Source organism: Ovis canadensis, chromosome 14, assembly GCF_042477335.2.
Source record: "Ovis canadensis isolate MfBH-ARS-UI-01 breed Bighorn chromosome 14, ARS-UI_OviCan_v2, whole genome shotgun sequence".
In the NCBI taxonomy this organism is placed as follows: domain Eukaryota; kingdom Metazoa; phylum Chordata; class Mammalia; order Artiodactyla; family Bovidae; genus Ovis; species Ovis canadensis.
In genome coordinates this window covers 28925855-28946690 of record NC_091258.1, presented here as the reverse complement: position 1 = coordinate 28946690, position 20836 = coordinate 28925855, and the positions used below count along the sequence as shown (strand labels likewise).

The 20836-nt window shown below is 36.2% G+C and overlaps 1 protein-coding gene across 1 annotated transcript in view; it reads left to right on the top strand.

Annotated features, from left to right (window-relative positions):
• Positions 1–20836, top strand: part of ITFG1 (integrin alpha FG-GAP repeat containing 1) — a 298770-nt gene that overhangs the window by 133714 nt on the left and 144220 nt on the right. Inside the window, exons 9-10 of the mRNA XM_069549789.1 lie at positions 5036–5130; positions 8948–9120. Coding sequence (XP_069405890.1) covers positions 5036–5130; positions 8948–9120 — 268 coding nt within the window. The remainder of the gene's footprint in view (positions 1–5035; positions 5131–8947; positions 9121–20836) is intronic.

Here is a 20836-nt window from a genome sequence, read left to right as displayed (position 1 = left end):
ACACTTAATTTGTGACCCAGGATGTGATCTATCCTGGAGAATGTTCCATATGCACTTGAGAAAAATGTGAAATCCATTGGTTTGGGGTGAAATGCTGTGAACCACCTTGAACATCTGGAATTTCACGGTTCATGTGCTGTTGAAGCCTGACTTGGAGAATTTTGAGCATTACTTTACCAGCATGTGAGATGAGTGCAATTGTGTGGTAGTTTGAGCATTCTTTGGCATTGCCTTTCTTTGGGATTGGAATCTAAACTGACCTTTTCCAGTCCTTGGCCACTACTCAGTTTTCCAAATTTGCTGGCATATTGAGTGCAGCACTTTCACAGCATCATCTTTTAGGATTTGAAAGAGCTCAACTAGAATTCCATCACCTCCACTAGCTTCATAGTTTATAGTTCGTCACTTCCACTCATTCATAGTGATGCTTCATAAGGCCCACTTGACTTCACATTCTAGGATATCTGGCTCTAGATGACTGATCCCACCATCATGATTATCTGGGTCATGAAGCTCTTTTTTGTATAGTTCTTCTGTGTTCTTGCCACCTCTTCTTAATATCTTCTGCTTCTGTTAGGTCTATACCATTTTTGTCCTTTATTGTGCCCATCTTTGCATGAAAAGTTCCCTCGGTATATCTAATTTTCTTGAAGAGATCTCTAGTCTTTACCATTCTATTGTTTTCCTCTATTTCTTTGCAGTGATTGCTGAGAGAGGCTTTCTTATCTCTCCTTGCTATTCTTTGGAACTCTGCATTCAAATGGGTATATGTTTCCTTTTCTCCTTTGCCTTTCACTTCTCATTTTTGGTAGCTATTTTTAAGGCCTCCTCAGACAATCATTTTGCCTTTTTGCATCTCTTTTTCTTGGGAATGGTCTTGATCACTGCCTCCTGTACAATGTCACGAACCTCTGTCCCTGGTTCTTCAGGCACTCTATCAGATCTTTTCCCTTGAATCTATTTGTCACTTCCCCTGTATAATCGTAAGAAATTTGATTTAGGTCTTACCTGATTGGTCTAGTGGTTTTCCCTACTTTCTTCAATTTAAGTCTGAATTTGGCAATAAGGAGTTTATGATACATGTATGGGTTACTTCACTTCAAGAGGTACACAAATGGGCAAAAGACAACTTTGATTCAGTCTCAAGAGCTTGAAGCAAGACACAGAGTCCTAAATGAATAGTGGAATATGATTAGCAAAAGTAGTTTGTTGTTAATGGCGAACGTGATCAAGACAGACATAGGCTATGTGTAGCAACCGCTGGTATTAGTGGAGGACTAGCAGAAGTACCTGTGAACAATGGTTCAGTCAGAGGGCCTATGCTTTGCCCCACCCTCTGAGGTTCTTACGGAGAAGGCAATGGCACCCCACTCCAGTACTCTTGCCTGAAAAATCCCATGGATGGAGGAGCCTGGTAGGCTGCAGTCCATGGGGTCGCAAAGAGTCGGACACGACTGAAGCGACTTAGCAGCAGCAGCAGCATTAAGTTCCTAGGTGATGTTGAGTCTGTGGGACTAGGAGCCATACTTTGGGAATACTGCATTAAAGAACCTGTGGTTTACAGTGTTAATGGGTAATCTGGCCAGAACAATGAGTTGTAATTTGATTAAATGATATCACAGGTCAGTTCATTTCAAGATACTGAAAATGTTATGAATGTTTAAGAGGAAACATAAATGTGACCCTTGCTCATATATATCTTCTTTGTCCTCTGCTTAATTAAAACCAGAAAAATTATTACATCAAAATTCATTATAGTCCATTTTGATGAAAACTATTTTAGTGTTTTCTTGATTGTAAAATTAATATTTTGGGGAAAGTCAGTTTGAATCATATCTATCTCATTAAAATAATCTGTTTTAGAGAAGAATTTCGTTTGAAATTTGGTTAAGATTAACATCAGATGGAAATTAACATGTGGTTAGTGTGAACTTTAGTCTCTAGCAGTCCTGACATTCAAAAGGCCAAATTTTATGTCACATTTTATAAAATGAGTGAATCAAAATGTGATTCCTTCTGTTACAATTTCACTTGAACCTTTGAGAAGTAATTTATCTCTCAAAGAAACTTGAGATATGTAACATGCTGAAATCCTGAGGAGAAGACAGTCTGAAGTTAATAATTCCTGGGACTTCTTTAAGAAATGTATGCTAAGTTCACAGAGTGGTACCTCTATCAGCATGACTTTCCTCATAGTCACATTATTTTTCCGAGAGTTTGCATGTTACTAGTTCCTAGCCTTGTGCCTCCGGCTCATGAAATATTTTCCTGAAACTACTTTCTTCCTCAGACGTAATAACTTACTAAAAAAGTAAGAAATTCCTGTCATCTGAGGTTTAAAAACAAAAAAGATATATAGATTATAAAAGACACAGGCTATGAAAATATTCTAGGTTAAAGGAGATTAAAAATAACTGCAAGGAGATCTAACCAATATACTGGAAGGACTGAATATTCATTGAAACAACTGATGATGAAGCTGAAGCTCCAGTCCTTTGACCACCTGGTACGAAGAGCCAACTCCATGGAAAATACCCTGATGCTGGGAAAAATTGAAAGTGAAAGGAGAAGAGGACAGCAGAGGATGAGATGGTTAGCATCACTGAGTCCATGGACATCAATATGACCAAACTCTGGGAGATAGTGGAGGACAGAGGAGCCTGGCATGCTGCAGTCCATGGGGTCGCAAAGAGTTGGAAATGACTTAACAACTGAAAAACACAGCAAAAATAACAACTAAATGCAGTTCTACTCTTAGACTCTGGATCCTATGTTAGAGGGTCAAAAATGCTACAGATGACATCATTAGGTCAATGAATGAAACTGGAATGTAGATACAGTACAATAGATAAGATTGTCTGTGTGAATTAATAGTTGTACTGTGGTTGTTTAAGAGAATATCCGTATTCATAGGAAATGCACACTAAAGTATTTATGGGTGAGAGGCTATAATGTATATAATTATGGTTCAGAAAAAAAAATGATTTCACAGAGCACACAAATGATCAAATAAATGGCATAAAATGTTAACAGGTCAATCTGGTTAAAATGTGTTCAGGACTTCTTATACTACTTTTATTATTCAAGTTTAAGTTTAAATAATTTACAAATAAAAAAGGGGTTTTTTTTAATGTAGAAAAGTGGAACGTGGAATTTAAAAGTTTGTTGCCTTTAAGAGAAAGAAAATTTCCTTAGGACATGAAGTTGGAATCTCAGAAACCTTTTCTATCACTGAGGAAGTGTTAAGCGATAAGTATCAAAAAATAGCACTTAAAGAGTCAGCATAAGGAGCACCTTCTTTGACAGAGTTCTAGATTTCTATGGCCATATCTATAAAATATTACTGATAATTCTTAAAAAAAGGCATGTTTATGATGTCATGATGTGAGTTGGTTATATGTTTAACAAAGGTTATTTGCCAGTATTAAATTTCAGCCAAGTCATGGCCAAAATACTTGGGGAAATAGGAAACTACTTGGAAGAAAGAGAAACTAGGAGAAAGGAAAAGTGTAAATCAGAATCTAATCTGAGTATTTTCCCTTTGGGGTAAAAATGAAAAACAGAGACTTATTAACTGTCTTCTTCTGATTAGTCCCAGAATAATCACAATAAAATGATTTGGCTTTTAATGAAGCCTATGATATTGCTAGACCCAGTTTGTAAATCACATTTTGCATTTAATTCTTACTTGGCGAGCTCCTGGTTTGTTTGTTTTTTTTCTAACTATGATATATGTTTATGTCCTTGGAAAGCCTTCTCCTTTCCAAGTATTCCTGCCTAGAGTTGCATCTCTCTCTCAACTGCTTTCACAATAGTTCAGATGTACTACTGCCATATCACAGAGATTTTCTGTACTTCTGTTATTAATTCAGCTGTTTTATTTAGTGTTGCACTCCTATACGTAAAGGTTTGTTATCACACAGAGTATGACCTATGAGAATCATAAGTAATTAAACCATGAAATTAAATCAAAGAAATTCATTTTTCACTATGATATCCCTTTTCCTTGCTGAGGTCAGCTTCCATTGGCTAGATTTTCTTCTCACACAACCTAAATTTTTTTTTTCTTTTGAATACATTATTGGATACTTGATAGACTTGTTTTAGTTATATATATCTCTTAATATTGATAGTTAAACCTACAAAAAGAAGGACTTCTTTTATTGTTAACCCTTATATAGCCTTCCAAGTGAAGGTACTACTGCCTTGGCACACATTAAATGATACATTAAACCATTGCAAATAAATCCATATTTATTCCAAAGAAATACAAAATAAGGCCCTAAATTTAAAAGCTACATGATTACTTCATTGTGTGAATGTCCCTATACAGACAGACTTAACTCTATGACATCAAAATTTGTAAACTTCCATCAGGTAGCGGCCATAGATAGGAGGGAACACTAGGGGAAATGACTCCAAGTTCCTCAGTAACATCATCTCTGGAAGTCAAAGGTCTTTGCAGACCATTGTGCAGCTGTTTAAAAATCAGCCAGTTGGAAATAACATGTGTATTCCTTCATTTGCGTTTTTATCGATAAAAATATACTGGTTCTTTTTAGAATCTAGATTGCAGAAAGCTTTATAACTCTTGAAATTTGTGCTGTATAAAAGACACTTAAAAGTATATGTAAAGACATCCAAAATAAGGCAAATAATAATGGGTTACTATTGACATGCTGAGTTTCCTCCCATGGCAGCAGTGATAACTGTCTAAGTCACAAGCTACATTGTTTTAAGTGATGATTTTAACATTAAAGCCTTGAAACAAGGTGTTTTTCCAACATTGGATAAATATTTAACCAAAGAAAAGTGAGCAAAGTGAGCAGTTTAAAACCAGTCACAGTCCAGGTAACAGATAGCAAGGGCCAGAGTAATTCTTTAATTGAATCACATAAACTACAAAACCATGCGTCAGTCAGATTCCTCAGTTTATCTAGAGCGATACAGACTTTGAACAGATAGGAAATGTACTCTGTTATACAAGAGCACCATTTTGTGGCCAATAATTAACTTTTTAAGTTTCTTTTGGCAGATGGAGATGGAAACATGGATCACTTACTGCCCGGTTGTGAAGACAAAAACTGCCAGAAAAGTATCATTTACTTAGCAAGATCTGGAGCAAAGCAGGTATATCTACTTGTTTTTTAATGTAAGTAAGGTTACAATCTCAGAAAACAATTTCAGAGGTTAGAAAAGTATTTGAAGAATCAGAAAAGAGAAAAAGCAAAAATAAGTTTTCTTCCTCATTTTAACTTTGTTGTTCAGTCACTAAGTCATGACTGACTCTTTGCAGTTCCATGAACTACAACATGATGGGCTTTCCTGTCCTTCACTGTCTTCTCAGTTTGTTCACAGTCAGGTCCATTGAGTCAGTGATGCCATCCAACCACGTCAATTCTCTCCTGCCCCCTTATCCTCCTGCCCTCAATCTTTCCCAGTATCAGGGTCTTTTCCAATGAGTTGGCTCTTAGCATCAGGTAGCCAAAGTATTGCAGTTTCAGCATCATTCCTTCCAATGAATATTCAGGACTGATTTCCTTTAGGATTGACTGGTTGGATTTCCTTGAGGTCAAAGGGACTGTCAGGAGTCTTCTCCAGCACCACAGTTTGAAAGCATGTTTTCTTTGGCACTCAGCTATCTTTGTGGTCCAACTCTTATCATACATGACTACTGGAAACACCATAGCTTTGAGTATACTGCCCTTGTTGGCAAAGTGATATCTCTGCTTTTTAATATTCTGTATAGGTTTGTCATAGCTTTGCTTCCAGGGAACAAGTCTCTTTTAATTTCATGGCTAAAGTCACGTCCACAGTGATTTTGGAGCCCAAGAAAATAAAATCTGTCACTGTTTCCACTTTTTCCCCTTCTGTTTGCCATGAAGTGATGGGATCGGATGCCTTGATCTTTGTTTTTTGAATGTTAAGTTTTAAACCAGCTTTTTCACTCTCCTCTTCCACCTGCATCAAGAGGCTCTTTAGTTCCTCTTTGCTTTCTGCCATTAGAGTTGTATGATCTTCATATGTGAGGTTGTTGATATTTCTCTCAACAGTCCAGCTTGTGAGTCACATGATGTATTCTGTGTATAAGTTAAATAAGCAAGGTGACAATATACAGCCTTGACATACCTCTTTCCCAATTTTGAACCCAAGTAAAGTCTTCATTCTCCTTAGGAGGACTCTTGTGTTCATATCAGCTTTTCTCCCATTAGTCTGTCTTTGAGTGTAATTCTCAGGCTCAGACGTGGCACCTTACTTTCTGTATGACAACCAACACTCCTCTTCCATTTTAACTTAATAAAATGCATTTAAGTCTATTTTTGTTGGTTTACTCAGAGAAAAAGTACTGCAATTGAATGTATTGTGATGATTTCTCATAAAGAAAACCGATTCCTTTTTTTTAATATTTATTTGACTGTGTGTGGTCTTAGTTGTGGCATGCAGGATCTTTTGTTGCAGCGCACAAACTCTCTAGTTGTGAAGTGTGGGCTTACTCGCTCTGTGGCATGTGGGATTTTACTTCCGCAACCAGGGATTGAACCCACGTCCCCTGCATTAAGGCAGATTCTTAATCACTGGACCACCAGGAAAGTCCCAAGAAACCCATTATTGATCCTGCAATTATATGATCTGTTAGCCTTTTATATGCTGGGAATATGGTAAGACACACTATAACTATAATAAAGAATTATGTAGAAGAACACTGTATCTAGTTTCAAGGCTAATCTTGTTTTTATTTGTGATGTCTAGATCTATTTTGTTCTTTTATGTCAACTTTATTCCTGTAGCTTGTTGGGAGACAATTCAGAATCTGATAGTCCCAACAGAGAATTAATGTGCGAATGATTAAAAAAAAAAAATTAATGTGGGAATGATAGCTTATGACATTGAGAATTTTTCAATATTGATAACACCTGAAAGGAAACCAGTAATACAGTAGGATAATTAATTATATTTTCTATTTTGGGATTAAAAAAATGATAGAATGACATCTTGATTTTTATAGCCCTTAGGGTAGGAAGTATCACCTTTCATACTGAGACACTAGAGAAAGCAAATCTTCAAATCTTCCTATAGTGAGCATTCTAAAAACATTCAACTCTTAAACCCATAATCTGTATTATCTTGAATTTTTTGAAAGTTTTAAATCAATGAAAATATTAGGTCAAGAAACTCCTCATCATTGGTTCATAACTGTAAGTATACCTAGTAATTGCAGCCTGTCTTCAAGTGACAGACTACTGTATTTTCAAATTATGCAGTCATCTCTCTGTGGGAAGATAAATGTCACAGTTCTTTGTTGACTGTTAAGAATGTCACGTTAATGAAAAATCTTTTTACTTCTTAGACCTTAATACATTTACCTTAACAGAAGTACTTTATCCTCATTAATAAACTGTCATCCTCTTTAGAAACTTGAGATAACTCGACATTTTGTGAAATTTCTCATCCTCTTCCAAAATAAAAGCAGCAATTTTTTTCAGTCATGTGAAATATTAAAACATTTTGATGATATACAATACTTTTGCTTTAAGAAAGATTGACAATTTCATTAGATGCAGATCAGTTTTTTAAGCTGCTTGTTTTCTATAAATTTGCCTTTATAGTTAAGCCATATTTTTCCTTTTTCCTTGGCAAACTATGCTTTCTTTGAATACATAGAAAATGTTTGGGATTTCTATGTACTAAACACTTTTCAAGAATTCACTTTTTATGTAGTTTGGCTTGGAGCCACGTATATGAGCCACCTGCTTACAAGGGAAAAAATATCTGTGGGCATGTTTGACCTCCTGTCATTTCAAGCCAGCTGTACCTACTTCTATTTAGACATCTTTAGGTTATGTGCCAGTATCTATGCTCTTGCTAGTTGTGGACACATCTCTAATTTTCATGTATTGAATTCTAGTCTTCAGATTTTTAATTTACATTAGGTTATTGAAAGTAAAGAATTGGGCATTCAGAAGAGAACAGGCTTTACCAAAGCTCATTTTGAAATGAACCTGTTCTCTCTGTTTTCTTCATTATAATCAGTAGAGAAATAAAGAATTTATGTAAAATGTAGCTTCCAGCTGTTTTGGCAACAAAGCTCATTCTCCTGGGCTGGGACAGCTCGTCAGGGCTAGTGTTGTTTGGAAAGCCTCAGAGCTGCTTGCTTCTGAATATGGTGCCTCAAGTCACCATGTGTAAGAGTCAGAGCAGAACAGGGGAGACTCTGTCGTGTTCTAATTTTCTTCCTACACTGGTCCTTCCAAAGGACATCAGTGTTAAATATTTCAATTTTTAAAAGACTCATTTATGTTTATACTTTCACTCAACACATATTCTGTTTATTCATTTATTTTATTTTTTTTCTTAGCTGCATTGGGTCTCCATTGCTACACACAGGCTTTCTCTATGTGCAGAAAACGGGGCCTGCTTTAGTTGTGGTGCATGGGCCTCTCCTTGTGTTGGCTTCTCTTGCTGCAGAGCACAGGCTCTAGAGCGCACAGGCTCAGTGGTTGTGGCCCACAGGCTTAGTTGCCCCGTGGCATGTGGGATCTTTCCAGACCAGGGATTAAACCAATGTCCCTGCATTGCAGGGTGGATTATTAACCACTGGACCACCAGGGAAGTCCCCAACACACATTTTTAAGTGGACGGTTCAACTAAATGTTTGATAACATCAGTTCAATCCTAAGATTCCATATTCTGTGAAAAACTTTTTAAGGTTCTATATGCTAGTTCAAGGAAAGATGACTACTGATAAATTTTAAGGTAGACTTATTTTTTTAGAGTGTCAGTTACCTATTTATCAAAGTAAATTGTAATACTCTGCCATTTTGCAGAGATACAACTTAAGAAAGATGATGCATATCTTGAGGATTTTTTGTGGATCATTTGTTTTACAAATGGTGATTTTTTTTCTAAAATGATTGTAAAATCTAATTTTTTTTCTCTTAATCCACAGTGGATTCCTGTCCTACAGGATTTTAGCAGTAAAGGTACACTCTGGGGCTTTGTGCCATTTGTGCATGAACAGCAACCAACTGAAATACCAATTCCAATTACCCTTCATATTGGAGATTACAACATGGACGGCTATCCAGATGCTCTTGCCATACTGAAGAATACATCTGGAAGGTATGGGAATCAAGTCAAAAGGAGAAATATGTATAAAATATCTTCACTATGACACGTTATACCTGAATGGCACCGAAATAAGGTGCAGTCCCTTAAGTAAGGAACACGATGAGTTCAGTTTCTGTTTTCCACATGGTCCCTGAACTTCTCCCAGCTGCTTAGAATACCTGTTCCTGTTCTATTTTATAGAACAGTGAAAGACATATTTTCACTCAACAAACTTGATCTTTAAAAGATCAAAATTTTTATAAGCAAATAACTCGGTTACATGTTGAGTCTAAAGACTGTGGATGTCAAGAGTTCAGACTAGGCTTAACTCAGTCCAGCCATTTAGCACCTGTGTGAGTTGGGCAGCTTATGTAAACCCCTCATTGAGAGTAATAATTGTACCTCTGTCATGGAGTTGTGCTGGAAAAAGGTGAGTAAAAAAATAAATGAAAAAATTAACATGATACTTAGCATATGCTGACTTGTACTATCAGTGAATGTTGCCTTACTGTTACTTGTTTTGTAATGGTATCAAGAATTTAGATATGACTGTTGATAATATTTGTAAATACAAATTGTTTAGTACATTTATTGCATTATCAGTAATTTTGAATGTTGTTGCTACTTTTTCACCTTAAATAGAAGTACCAGTAGCTAAACCAATGTAGTTAAATGCACACTCTGTTCTTGGCAGATTCCATTAATATGACTCTTCTAAAATTTTAATGCTTTATTGTGTTTTTCATATTACAGTTAGTTGTGTTTCTTACTCCTTATTCTTTCTTGCCTCTTAAATCATCCATAATATTCCTTCTGAGCATTAATTCATTTTTTGACTCTGGAATTTGTGATGATTCAGATCACATTTACTACCCGGCTCATAATGTAATACAACTGTCCTGGGGAAAAAACCCAGACTATTGTTAATTTCAACATAAAAAAATGTTATCTAGAAATGTGATTTTTAGGAAACCATACATTATTAGTGATTATCCCTAAATATTTATAGAAAATTATGAAGAATCTGTACTTAAACTTTTCTGAGAACCTTGATTTGATTTTATAGTCATTCTGAGTATATTTACAGAATTTTCCACAGATATGAGCATCATGCTCTGTAATTCAGAGTAGTACATAGCACTCATCACCTATGTGTGAAGCGCATCTGATGGAACCAAAAGGAATCTCCGAGTTGAATGTGGTTTTTCTTCCTTTTAAATATATCAGTTCAGTTCAGTCGCTCAGTCGTGTCCGACTCTTTGCAACCCCATGAATGGCAGCACACCAGGCCTCCCTGTCTATCACCAACTCCCGGAGTTCACTCAGATTCACGTCCCTCGAGTCAGTGATGCCATCCAGCCATCTCATCCTCAGTCGTCCCCTTCTCCTCCTGCCCCCAATCCCTCCCAGCATCAGAGTCTTTTCCAATGAGTCAACTCTTCTCATGAGGTGGCCAAAGTACTGGAGTTTCAGCTTTAACATCATTCTTTCCAAAGAAATCCCAGGGCTGATCTCCTTCAGAATGGACTGGTTGGATCTCCTTGCAGTCCAAGGGACTCTCAAGAGTCTTCTCCAACACCACAGCTCAAAAGCATCAATTCTTTGGCGCTCAGCCTTCTTCACAGTCCAACTCTCACATTCATATGTGACTACTGGAAAAACCATAGCCTTGACTAGATGGACCTTAGTCAGCAAAGTAATGTCTCTGCTTTTGAATATGCTATCTAGGTTGATCATAACTTTTCTTCCAAGGAGTAAGCGTCTTTTAATTTCATGGCTGCAGTCACCATCTGCAGTGATTTTGGAGCCCCCAAAAATAAAGTCGGATACTGTTTCCACTGTTTCCCCATCTATTTCCCATGAAGTGATGGGACCGGATGCCATGATCTTTGTTTTCTGAATGTTGAGCTTTAAGCCAACTTTCTCACTCTCCTCTTTCACTTTCATCAAGAGGCTGTTTAGTTCCTCTTCACTTTCTGCCATAAGGGTGGTGTCATCTGCATATCTGAGGTTATTGATATTTCTCCTGGCAATCTGGATTCCAGCTTGTGTTTCTTCCAGTCCAGCGTTTCTCATGATGTACTCTGCATATAAGTTAAATAAGCAGGGTGACAATATACATCCCTGGTGTACTTCTTTTCCTATTTGGAACCAGTCTGTTGTTCCATGTCCAGTTCTAATTGTTGCTTCCTGACCTGCATACAGGTTTCTCAAGAGGCAGGTCAGGTGGTCTGGTATTCCCATCTCTCTCAGAATTTTCCACAGTTTATTGTGATCCACACAGTCAAAGGCTTTGGCATAGTCAATAAACCAGAAATAGATGTTTTTCTGGAACTCTCTTGCTTTTTCCATGATTCAGCAGATGTTGGCAATTTAATCTCTGGTTCCTTTGCCTTTTCTGAAACCATCTTGAACATCAGGAAGTTCATGGTTCACGTATTGCTGAAGACTGGCTTGGAGAATTTTGAGCATTACTTTACTAGCATGTGAGATGAGTGCAGTTGTGCGGTAGTTTGCAGAGAAGGCAATGGCACCCCACTCCAGTACTCTTGCCTGGAAAATCCCATGGACAGAGGAGCCTGGTAGGCTGCAGTTCATGGGGTCGCTACTAGTCGGACACGACTGAGCGACTTCACTTTCACTTTTCACTTTCATGCGTTGGAGAAGGAAATGGCAACCCACTCCAGTGTTCTTGCCTGGAGAATCCCAGGGACGGGGGAGGGAGCCTGGTGGGCCGCCGTCTATGGAATCGCACAGCGTTGGACACGACTGAAGCAGTAGCAGTAGCAGTTGAGCATTCTTTGGCATTGCCTTTCTTTGGGATTGGAATGAAAACTGACCTTTTCCAGTCCTGTGGCCACTGCTGAGTTTTCCAAATTTGTTGGCATATTAAGTGTAGCACTTTGACAGCATCATCTTTCAGGATTTGAAATAGCTCAACTGGAATTCCATCACCTCCACTAGCTTTGTTCATAGTGATGCTTTCTAAGGCCCTCTTGACTTCACATTCCAGGATGTTTGGATCTAGATGAGTGATCACACCATCGTGATTATCTGTGTCATGAAGATCTTTTTTGTACAGTTCTTCTGTGTATTCTTGCCATCTCTTCTTAAATATCTTCTGCTGCTGTTAAGTCCATACCATTTCTGTCCTTTATCGAGCCCATCTTTGCATGAAATGTTCCCTTGGTATCTCTGATTTTCTTGAAGAGATCTCTAGTCTTTCCCATTCTGTTCTTTTCCTCTATTTCTTTGCATTGATCGCTGAAGAAGGCTTTCTTATCTCTTCTTGCTATTCTTTAGAATTCTGCATTCAGATGCTTGTATCTTTCCTTTTCTCCTTTGGTTTTCGCTTCTCTTCTTTTCACAGCTATTTGTAAGACCTCCCCAGACAGCCATTTTGCTTTTTTGCATTTCTTTTCCATGGGGATGGTCTTGATCCCTGTCTCCTGTACAGTGTCACAAACCTCATTCCATAGTTCATCAGGCACTCTGTCTATCAGATCTAGGCCCTTAAATCTATTTCTATCTATTTAAATATATAGTGCCCTATAAAAGCAAAAGAAATGTAAAAATTGCTTTAATTTGGACTTTTACCCTATTCAAAAGAATAAGAAATTAAATCTCAAATTCATTTAAGTCCGTGATTACTTATTCTTAGAAAAACATGCAAGCAATCTGTATTTTGTCATAAAAGTTTTTTTATCAACATTTTCTCCTTCAAGCCATGAAATATTTAACTTACCTTTACCATTCAGTGATAATGACAGTGAATTGAATTTGTATGCATTGTGTCCAACTCTTTGGGACCCCATGGACTGTAGCCCACCAGCCTCCTCTCTCCATGGTATTCCCAGGCAAGAATACTGGAGTGGGTTATCATTTCCTTCTCCAGGGGATCTTCTGACCCAGGGATCAAACCCACATCTCATGTGTCTCCTGCATTGGCAGGTGGATTCTTTACCACTGAGCCACCAGGGAAGCCCATAATAATAATGATGGTGATACCAGCAGCTAACTCAGTAGTGAACACTATGGCTCTATAGGAAACATTAAGTATAAGGCGGCCGTAGATTCTTGGAGCTTTTATAAAAGCAGCTGTTCAAAGCCCGGGGTTTCTTTTTTATTCTTTTGGGATAGATGAGAATTGAAGGATAGATTTCAGTGCAGCTCAGTGTTCATTAAATCACTAGATGAGAAAGAGTCCTATACTTGAGAGATGCGTGTCTAGGAGAATACAGCATAATACATTCTTTGAAACATAAAAGAAGCAAAATAAGACATAGTGTGCATTATAATCCTTTTCTACTATTCAAATTTTGTTGAAAAAGCATTTTATAACTTTTAACTGATTTTAGGACTGCTGTATTGCTAAGAAGTAGTACAGGGTTGCAGTTTATATTTTCACGGGCTGCTACCTGGAGAATTCTTTTTTTCTGCAGATTTTGAAAATTAGGTAGAGATTAACTACACAGATAAGACTAAAAATCCACAATATGTGTTTCATGAAAAGAAATTCTAAAACTGTGGCTTGTAAACTTGTATTTTTTTGTTTTCAGAGGAGAGTTGCTGTTTGGGCCTATGTTTGCTTTTTATTTTTTATTAAAGGTCTTAATTGTTTAAAGTTAACCTTTAAAATCATGTTATATGAAAAATCTCTATTAATGGTTCCCTGGTGGCTCAGATGGTAAAGCGTCTCCCTACAATGAGAGAGACCTGGGTTCGATCCCTGGGTTGGGAAGATCTCCTAGAGAAGGAAATGGCAACCCACTCCAGTACTCTTGCCTGGAAAATTCCATGGACGGAGGAGCCTGGTAAGCTACAATCCATGGGGTTACAAAGAGTCAGACACGACTGAGCGACTTCAGTGTCAATGTCAATAGAGGCAGCAAGTGACTCTTAACAAAACAACGTGGTCTGAGATAAGCCACTTTTACATCTGTGACACCACTGACTGAAAACCATGGTTTTTCCCTTGGATGCCCTACTGCCACTCAGTTGCCCTGTGTTTACTGTAATCTTCTGTGTGTAGTCATCTTATCTTACTTGTCTGAATTTTCTTCTTCTTCTTTTTTTTTTTTTGAAAGAAGAAGAGCAAAGTTAGAATGAGATTATTCCATAGTGTGCTGTTAAGCTAATAATAACTCTGTTTTTATAATTTTTTAATTTTGTCTATAAGGTAAATCAATAAATGCAATATATTCCTTATCAGTTAATGCCAGGAATAAAGAAAAGGGCTTTAGTTTATAAAGTGTTTTTCATGCATATTAGTTCACAATAATATCTATAGGATGGTATTATCTGGTAAATACTGGAGTGGGTAGCTGTTCCCTTCTCCAGGGAATCTTCCCAACCCAGGGATCAAACCCAGGTCTCCCACATTGAAGACAGATTCATTACCAGATGAGCCACCAGGGAAGCTCAAATATGGAAATAGTCTCACATAAGTCAGATTGCTTGTCCAGGATCACACATTTGCAGTCAGGACTCAAAGCTTACAGAATCTAAATCATTTTCCTTTCCCTGTAAGAAAAAAATTTAGAAGGAAGTAGTAGATAATCAAAATAATACATTTTTAGCAGAGGTTGAAGATGATGATTTGGGCAGACAGTAAAGGTCACTCAGACAAGAGAAAGAAGGAGCAAGCTAAGGACAAATAAAACCTGTAAGCTTTCTGAGAGTCGCTGTCAGAAGGGCTTCCCAGGTAACTCAGGGGTAAAGAATCAGGCTAACAATGAAGGAGACAAGGGTTCAATACCCAGTTTGGAAAGATTCCTTGGTGAAGGAAACAGCAGCCCAGTCTAGTATTCTTGCCTGGGAAATCCCATGGACAGGAGAGCCTGGCAGGCTGCACTCCATGGGATCGTAAAAGAGTTGGGCACGACTTAGCAACTAAACAATAGTGGTTAGAGGAGATTGATTATGTACAAGCATGTGTTCTTGTTTGTTAGATAATTTGTGTTTTGTTAATTCGGAAACCAGAGGTATAATCTGGGTGTGTTGGGGTACACATTCAAGCTACCCTTATGAAAGACTGAAAGATAACCAGAAACAGGTGGGGATCTGGAACTCTGTCAAGAAGAATTACTGGGCACTTTTGCAGATATTAGCTAATTACCCATTCAGTATAATCTGCATTTTCATCTTGACCCTCAGCTTTTTAGAATAGTTTAAGTTCATATTGATACCCTGAGTCACCAAAAAAAAGGCTCTATTTTGTTTCAGATGTTCTACTTTAGTAGGTAAGGAGATTGATGGTACAGATGCCTGTATCCACTTTTCCATTTCTAGCCACTGCTATTTTTCATTTTTATTATGAAATATAACAGGATTTATCATGGTTTTTAATTAAATCCAATATGTTACTAATTTTATGTTTTACACTTCAAATGCTTCACCATAATCTTTTCTAAATGAAGTTAATCACAGTCTTTTCCATGAATGTGAAGATGTAACAGACTTTCTAATTTACAATAAAAGAAAAAACATTCACAGAATAAATCTTGGTAGGCTAAGTCGCATAATTTCCATATCTTCAAATGATTACTTCAAATGGGAGGACAGCCGTTTTCTAACATTACAACCTAGATTACTAAGTCTTAGGATCTAAATCAGTAACTAACCCTTAGTTAATGAATAATAACACTGGGTAGGGAAGTTATCTGCATTCACAGCTTATTGAAGACTGAAGAATATTTTAATAAATTTGCTTAGGTTGTTTTATAGAATTATACAAAGGGGTAGAGCAAGGTTGTTTTTGTAAAATGTTTCTTTTTCAAAATTAATAAAGATACTGAATATAAGAATCATATTCACATACTTTGGACTTAATAAAGTATATTACTTCCTCCTAAGCAAATTATTATAAAGCCTCCAGAAACATTCAATATGTGATTTTTTTTAAATCAGTTATTACAATATAGAATATCTTATCAGGCTTAAATTTACTTTCATTTTTGCACTATTTCTGATTGCACTGTCTTATTCAGTAGTTTCTATACCTCATATGAAGGAGAATACTAAATTAGCCCAAAATGATACGGCAGAATAAAAAATTTACAATGTGTTTGAAATCGTATCCTAGATACTTCATCAGTGAAGAACTCATACTATTTAATCACTAAAGAACTTATACTACAATGTTAACTAACCTTTACTCACAAACCGATTTTAGCTTCAGTAGTTGAAATTTGTAAAGATAAAATTTTTCTACAATAAGGTTGCCTATTCTTCTGCCCTAGTGAATCTCATATTACAATTTTTCATCGCATATTAAAATGAAACAGGATCCACTAATTAATTATTAGGAAAAAAATTATGTAGATGATAAAGCACTGGCAGTCTCCGTTAATTCCTAAAAGAATATATATTAAATATTATTTATTGGCAATCAGTTTTAATCAATCTCTCAATAATTATACCTGCATATTGAGTTTATTGTCATGATGTTGCATTCTTCTATAATTTTTACATTTCCTTTGAATCCATAGGTGTAGGCCCTTCGTGTTTGTGATGTTATTTACCTGTTATATTTTATTCATCAGAATTAAGGCTATTCTATTATTTCATTTGTTGTTATTATAGTTGCTTTTAAAATTACTCCTATTTTCAATGATAACGTGGGTTTTTTCCTAAATATTTTATTTCTGGTTCTATATTTAATTCCTTCCCTTTTTTGCTTTCTTTAGATTTGTTTTTGTTTTTCTTTTAGTTTATTTCATTGAATACTTAACAGAATTTCTCCCATTTTCTTATTTTTTAATAAATGATTTTAAGACTATTTTCTATGTACTTGGCCTCAAACCATGTATTTTGATAATTAGTGATTTCATTGTTCTCTTCTTTTGTATTTATTTGAAATTTCTCTTAACCTACACCTTATTTTGGAAGGTTTTTGAAATGTTCATATAAATATGTTTGGGGAGTTGTTTTTTGTTGTTTTCTTACTATTTGAGTCTATTTTTTTATTGTTCATTAAGGTTATTGCATTGCAAACATTGAACTGTCTTGTGCAATACTTTTCAAAACTTTTTGAGGGTTTTCTGGTAGTTTGATAGATAACTGAATGAATGGTTATTTGAAATATCATTTGTGTTAGTTGTGTTATTTAAGTCTTCTATATAGCCTTATATATTTTTATCTATTTTTAAAAGTATATTAATCCTCTGCTATGGAAGTATACGGTTGTCAGGTTCTTTATCAATTTTTAATTTATGGACTTGCAAACTTGATTAATGGGTGCATAAGGGTTTGTCCTCTGACTTCTTTTTTTAATTGTGAACTATCCATTTTATTTCTTTCCTTTTTTCTTTTTAATGCTTTTTGCTTTGAATTCTTCTTTGTTGTTGTTGTTGTTGTTGTCATACGGTAATCTCTGGGCTTCCCTGGTAGCTCAGCTGGTAAATAATCCACCTAAAATGCAGGAGACCCTGTTCAATTCTGGGTCTGTAAGATAGCCTGGGCAAGGAATAGGCTACCCATTTCAATATTCTTGGGCATCCCTCATGGCTCAGATGGTAAAAAAAAATCCAGCTACAATGCAGGAGAGTGAGTGAGTCAAAGTCACTCAGTTATGTCTGACTCTTTGCGACCCATGGACTGTAGCCTGCCAGGCTCTTCTATCGCTGGAATTCTCCAGGAAAGAATACTGCAGTGGGTTGCCGTTCCCTTCTCCAGGGGATCTTCCCAACCCAGGGATCAAATCCAGGTTGCAATGCAGCGGATCTGGGTCCATGGGGTTGCAAAGAGTTGGACATGACTGAGCGACTAACCATAGCACAGCACATAGTCTCTATCCTGTTTCTTTTTCTTAGCATTTACTCTGCATACATTTCTACCCATTTTAGCTTTTATATGGCATTTTATTTTGGAAAATTTCACACTCAATAAAATGCAAAAATGTTAAATGTACAATTTGATGAGTTTTGCTAATGTTTACACCTGTGTACCCAGTACTCCAGTCAAAATGTAAAACGTTTCTATGACCCTAGTTAATACCCAGCCTTGTCGTACCCAGTGTTTTGATTTCTATCAACAAAATTCAGTTGTACCTGGTTTTGAATCCCAGAATATTACTGAGAGTAATTTAAAAAGGCCTCCCCCAAAAAAGGGAAATATCATATTTACACATCGGTATAGAGCTTGATGGACATGAGTCTGAGTGAACTCTGGGAGTTGGTGATGGACAGGGAAGCCTGGCGTGCTGCAATTCATGGGGTCACAAAGAGTCGGACACGACTGAGCAACTGAACTGAACTGAACTGATACTCAATATTCTCTGTAGAGAACAGACTTTCTTGATCTTTCAGCTTTATCTGTATATTTATATTTTATTTATCCAATTTGATTTATAAATTGAACACAATTTCAATCAAATTCCCCATTCACTTCTGAAGAAATTTATATTCTCATTCTGATATTTATATGTGAAAAACTAGATTAGCTCGATTTTGTTGTTTAGTTGCCAGATCATGTCTGATTCTTTCATGACCTCATGGACTATAGCCCAGCAGGCTCCTCTGTCCATGGGATTTCCCAGGCAATAATACTGGATTGGGTTGTCATTTCCTTCTCCTGGGGATCTTCCGACCCAGGGACCAAACCTGCATCTCCTACTTGGCAGGCAAGTTCTTCACCACTGAGCCACCAGAGAAGTCCATTAGCTCAATTAAAACCTGGGTTAGTCAGAATGCTTGAAGAAACAACAAGATGGAGGAGTCATTTCTGCCTGACTTTTAAGACTTCCTGTGAAACTGCAGTAATGAAGACACTGTGGTATGTATGTAAGAATACATATAGAGATCAATGTCTGAGTCCAGAAATACAGCTGTACATATTATGATCAACTGATTCTTTTTTTTGCATAGACACTAAGGCACTTCAGTGGAGAAGGTATACAGATGGCCAGTAAACATGAAAAGATATCCAATATCACTGATAATTAAGGAAATGCAGTTAAACCCATATGATACACTCGATAATACCCCCTAGAATGGTTGCAGTTAAACAAGGCAATAACACAAATGTTGGTTAGGATGTCGAACAACTGGAACTCTTACACACTTTTTATTTAGAATATAAAATTGCAATCATTTTGGAAAACTTGCAGTTTCTTATGAGATTAAACATGTACCTTTCCTGTGATCCAGCAATTTCATTTCTAGGTTCTTTTGCAAAAGAAATTAAAACTTTAGTTCACAAAAAGATTCTGAAAGAATGTTCACAGTATCTTTATTCACAGTAGCACCAAAGTGGAAGCAAAACAAAGGTCCATAACAAGAGAATAAATAAACAAGTCATGGTATATTTATATAATTTAATCACGCTTGGCAATAAGAAATAATAATAAGTTACTGAAGAAGGATAGTTAGCAGCATGGATGAATCTTCAAAATGTAGGTTAAGTGAAGAAAGGACCGTATGATTGGAATTTTTAAAACCTAAATGTATGAATCTCTGTCTCTTAATAGTAGGATATAACCCATTCAAAAAAGTAGTATAATTTAGGGGATAAAAAGCATGTACTGTGGAGCCTAGATTCAAATTCTGTCTCTGTTATTACCTGTGTGATCATGGCAAATAACATGTCTATTTCAGTTTTAATATCTGTTAATGAGAAAAACAATAATACCTACCTTGTGAGGTTATTGTGAGAATCAAATGAGAACTTGCATCACACATGGCATAGCATAGCATAAGTTCTATGTAATGTCTGCTATTATTTTAATTATTAGTATATTATTATGTGGTCAAATATGCCTTGATTTATCCTTGCCATTTTATCATTATATTCATCATTTTCCTTATTTTTCTTCTTTTGGATCATTCAAATTTCTCTTCCTTTTCTAGTTCCTAAGATGATTTGTATAAATCTTATTTCTATTTTAGTTGTTACATTTTTTAGTGAACTATTAGAGACAAACTGGCCTTAAGATTTTTAGCATACATTCAGTTCTCTTTCCCCTACCCGTTCTCTCATTCAGTGACGTCATCACCGTGTTGATATCATTTAGGACTCATCTATTTATATGTGTGTTTATTTTCACATTTTATTGTTGCCATTATTTACAATTGGCTACAAAGTTTACTAGTTTCTTTGATCACCATTGAACACATCTATCTTCCATTCTTTCTTTGATTCATCTATTATTTTTCTGGGTATATTGGCAAGTAAGTTTATCAAGGAGAGTCTATAGATTTTTCTGAGACCTTGCAGATCTGAAAATTTCTTTATTTTCCTCCAGCCTCCCTACTAATCTGAAGAGTATAGGATTCTAATTTTTTTGAGTGTATGCTATGTTGATAAATTTCATTACTTTTATTACACTGTTGCTACCAAGATAAATTCCAATAAGCATTTCCTATATAATTGATCAGTACATTGCTAACTTTGATTTTATATAAAATTATACTATTGTAAGTGTGAGGTTGAGACCTATAAGTATGATATGAGACCTATAAGACCTTCTAGAACTAACATCAAAAAAAAGATATCATCAGCAAAAACAAGACCAGGAGCTGACTGTGGCTCAGATCATGAACTCCTTATTGCAAAATTCAGATTTAAATTGAGGAAAATAGGGAGTACCACTAGACCATTCCATTATGATGTAAATCTAACCCCTTATGATTACACAGTGGAAGTGACAAAAGATTCAAGGGATTAGATCTGATAGGTAGAGTACCTGAAGAACTATGGATGAGGTTCATAACATTGTACAGAAGGCAGT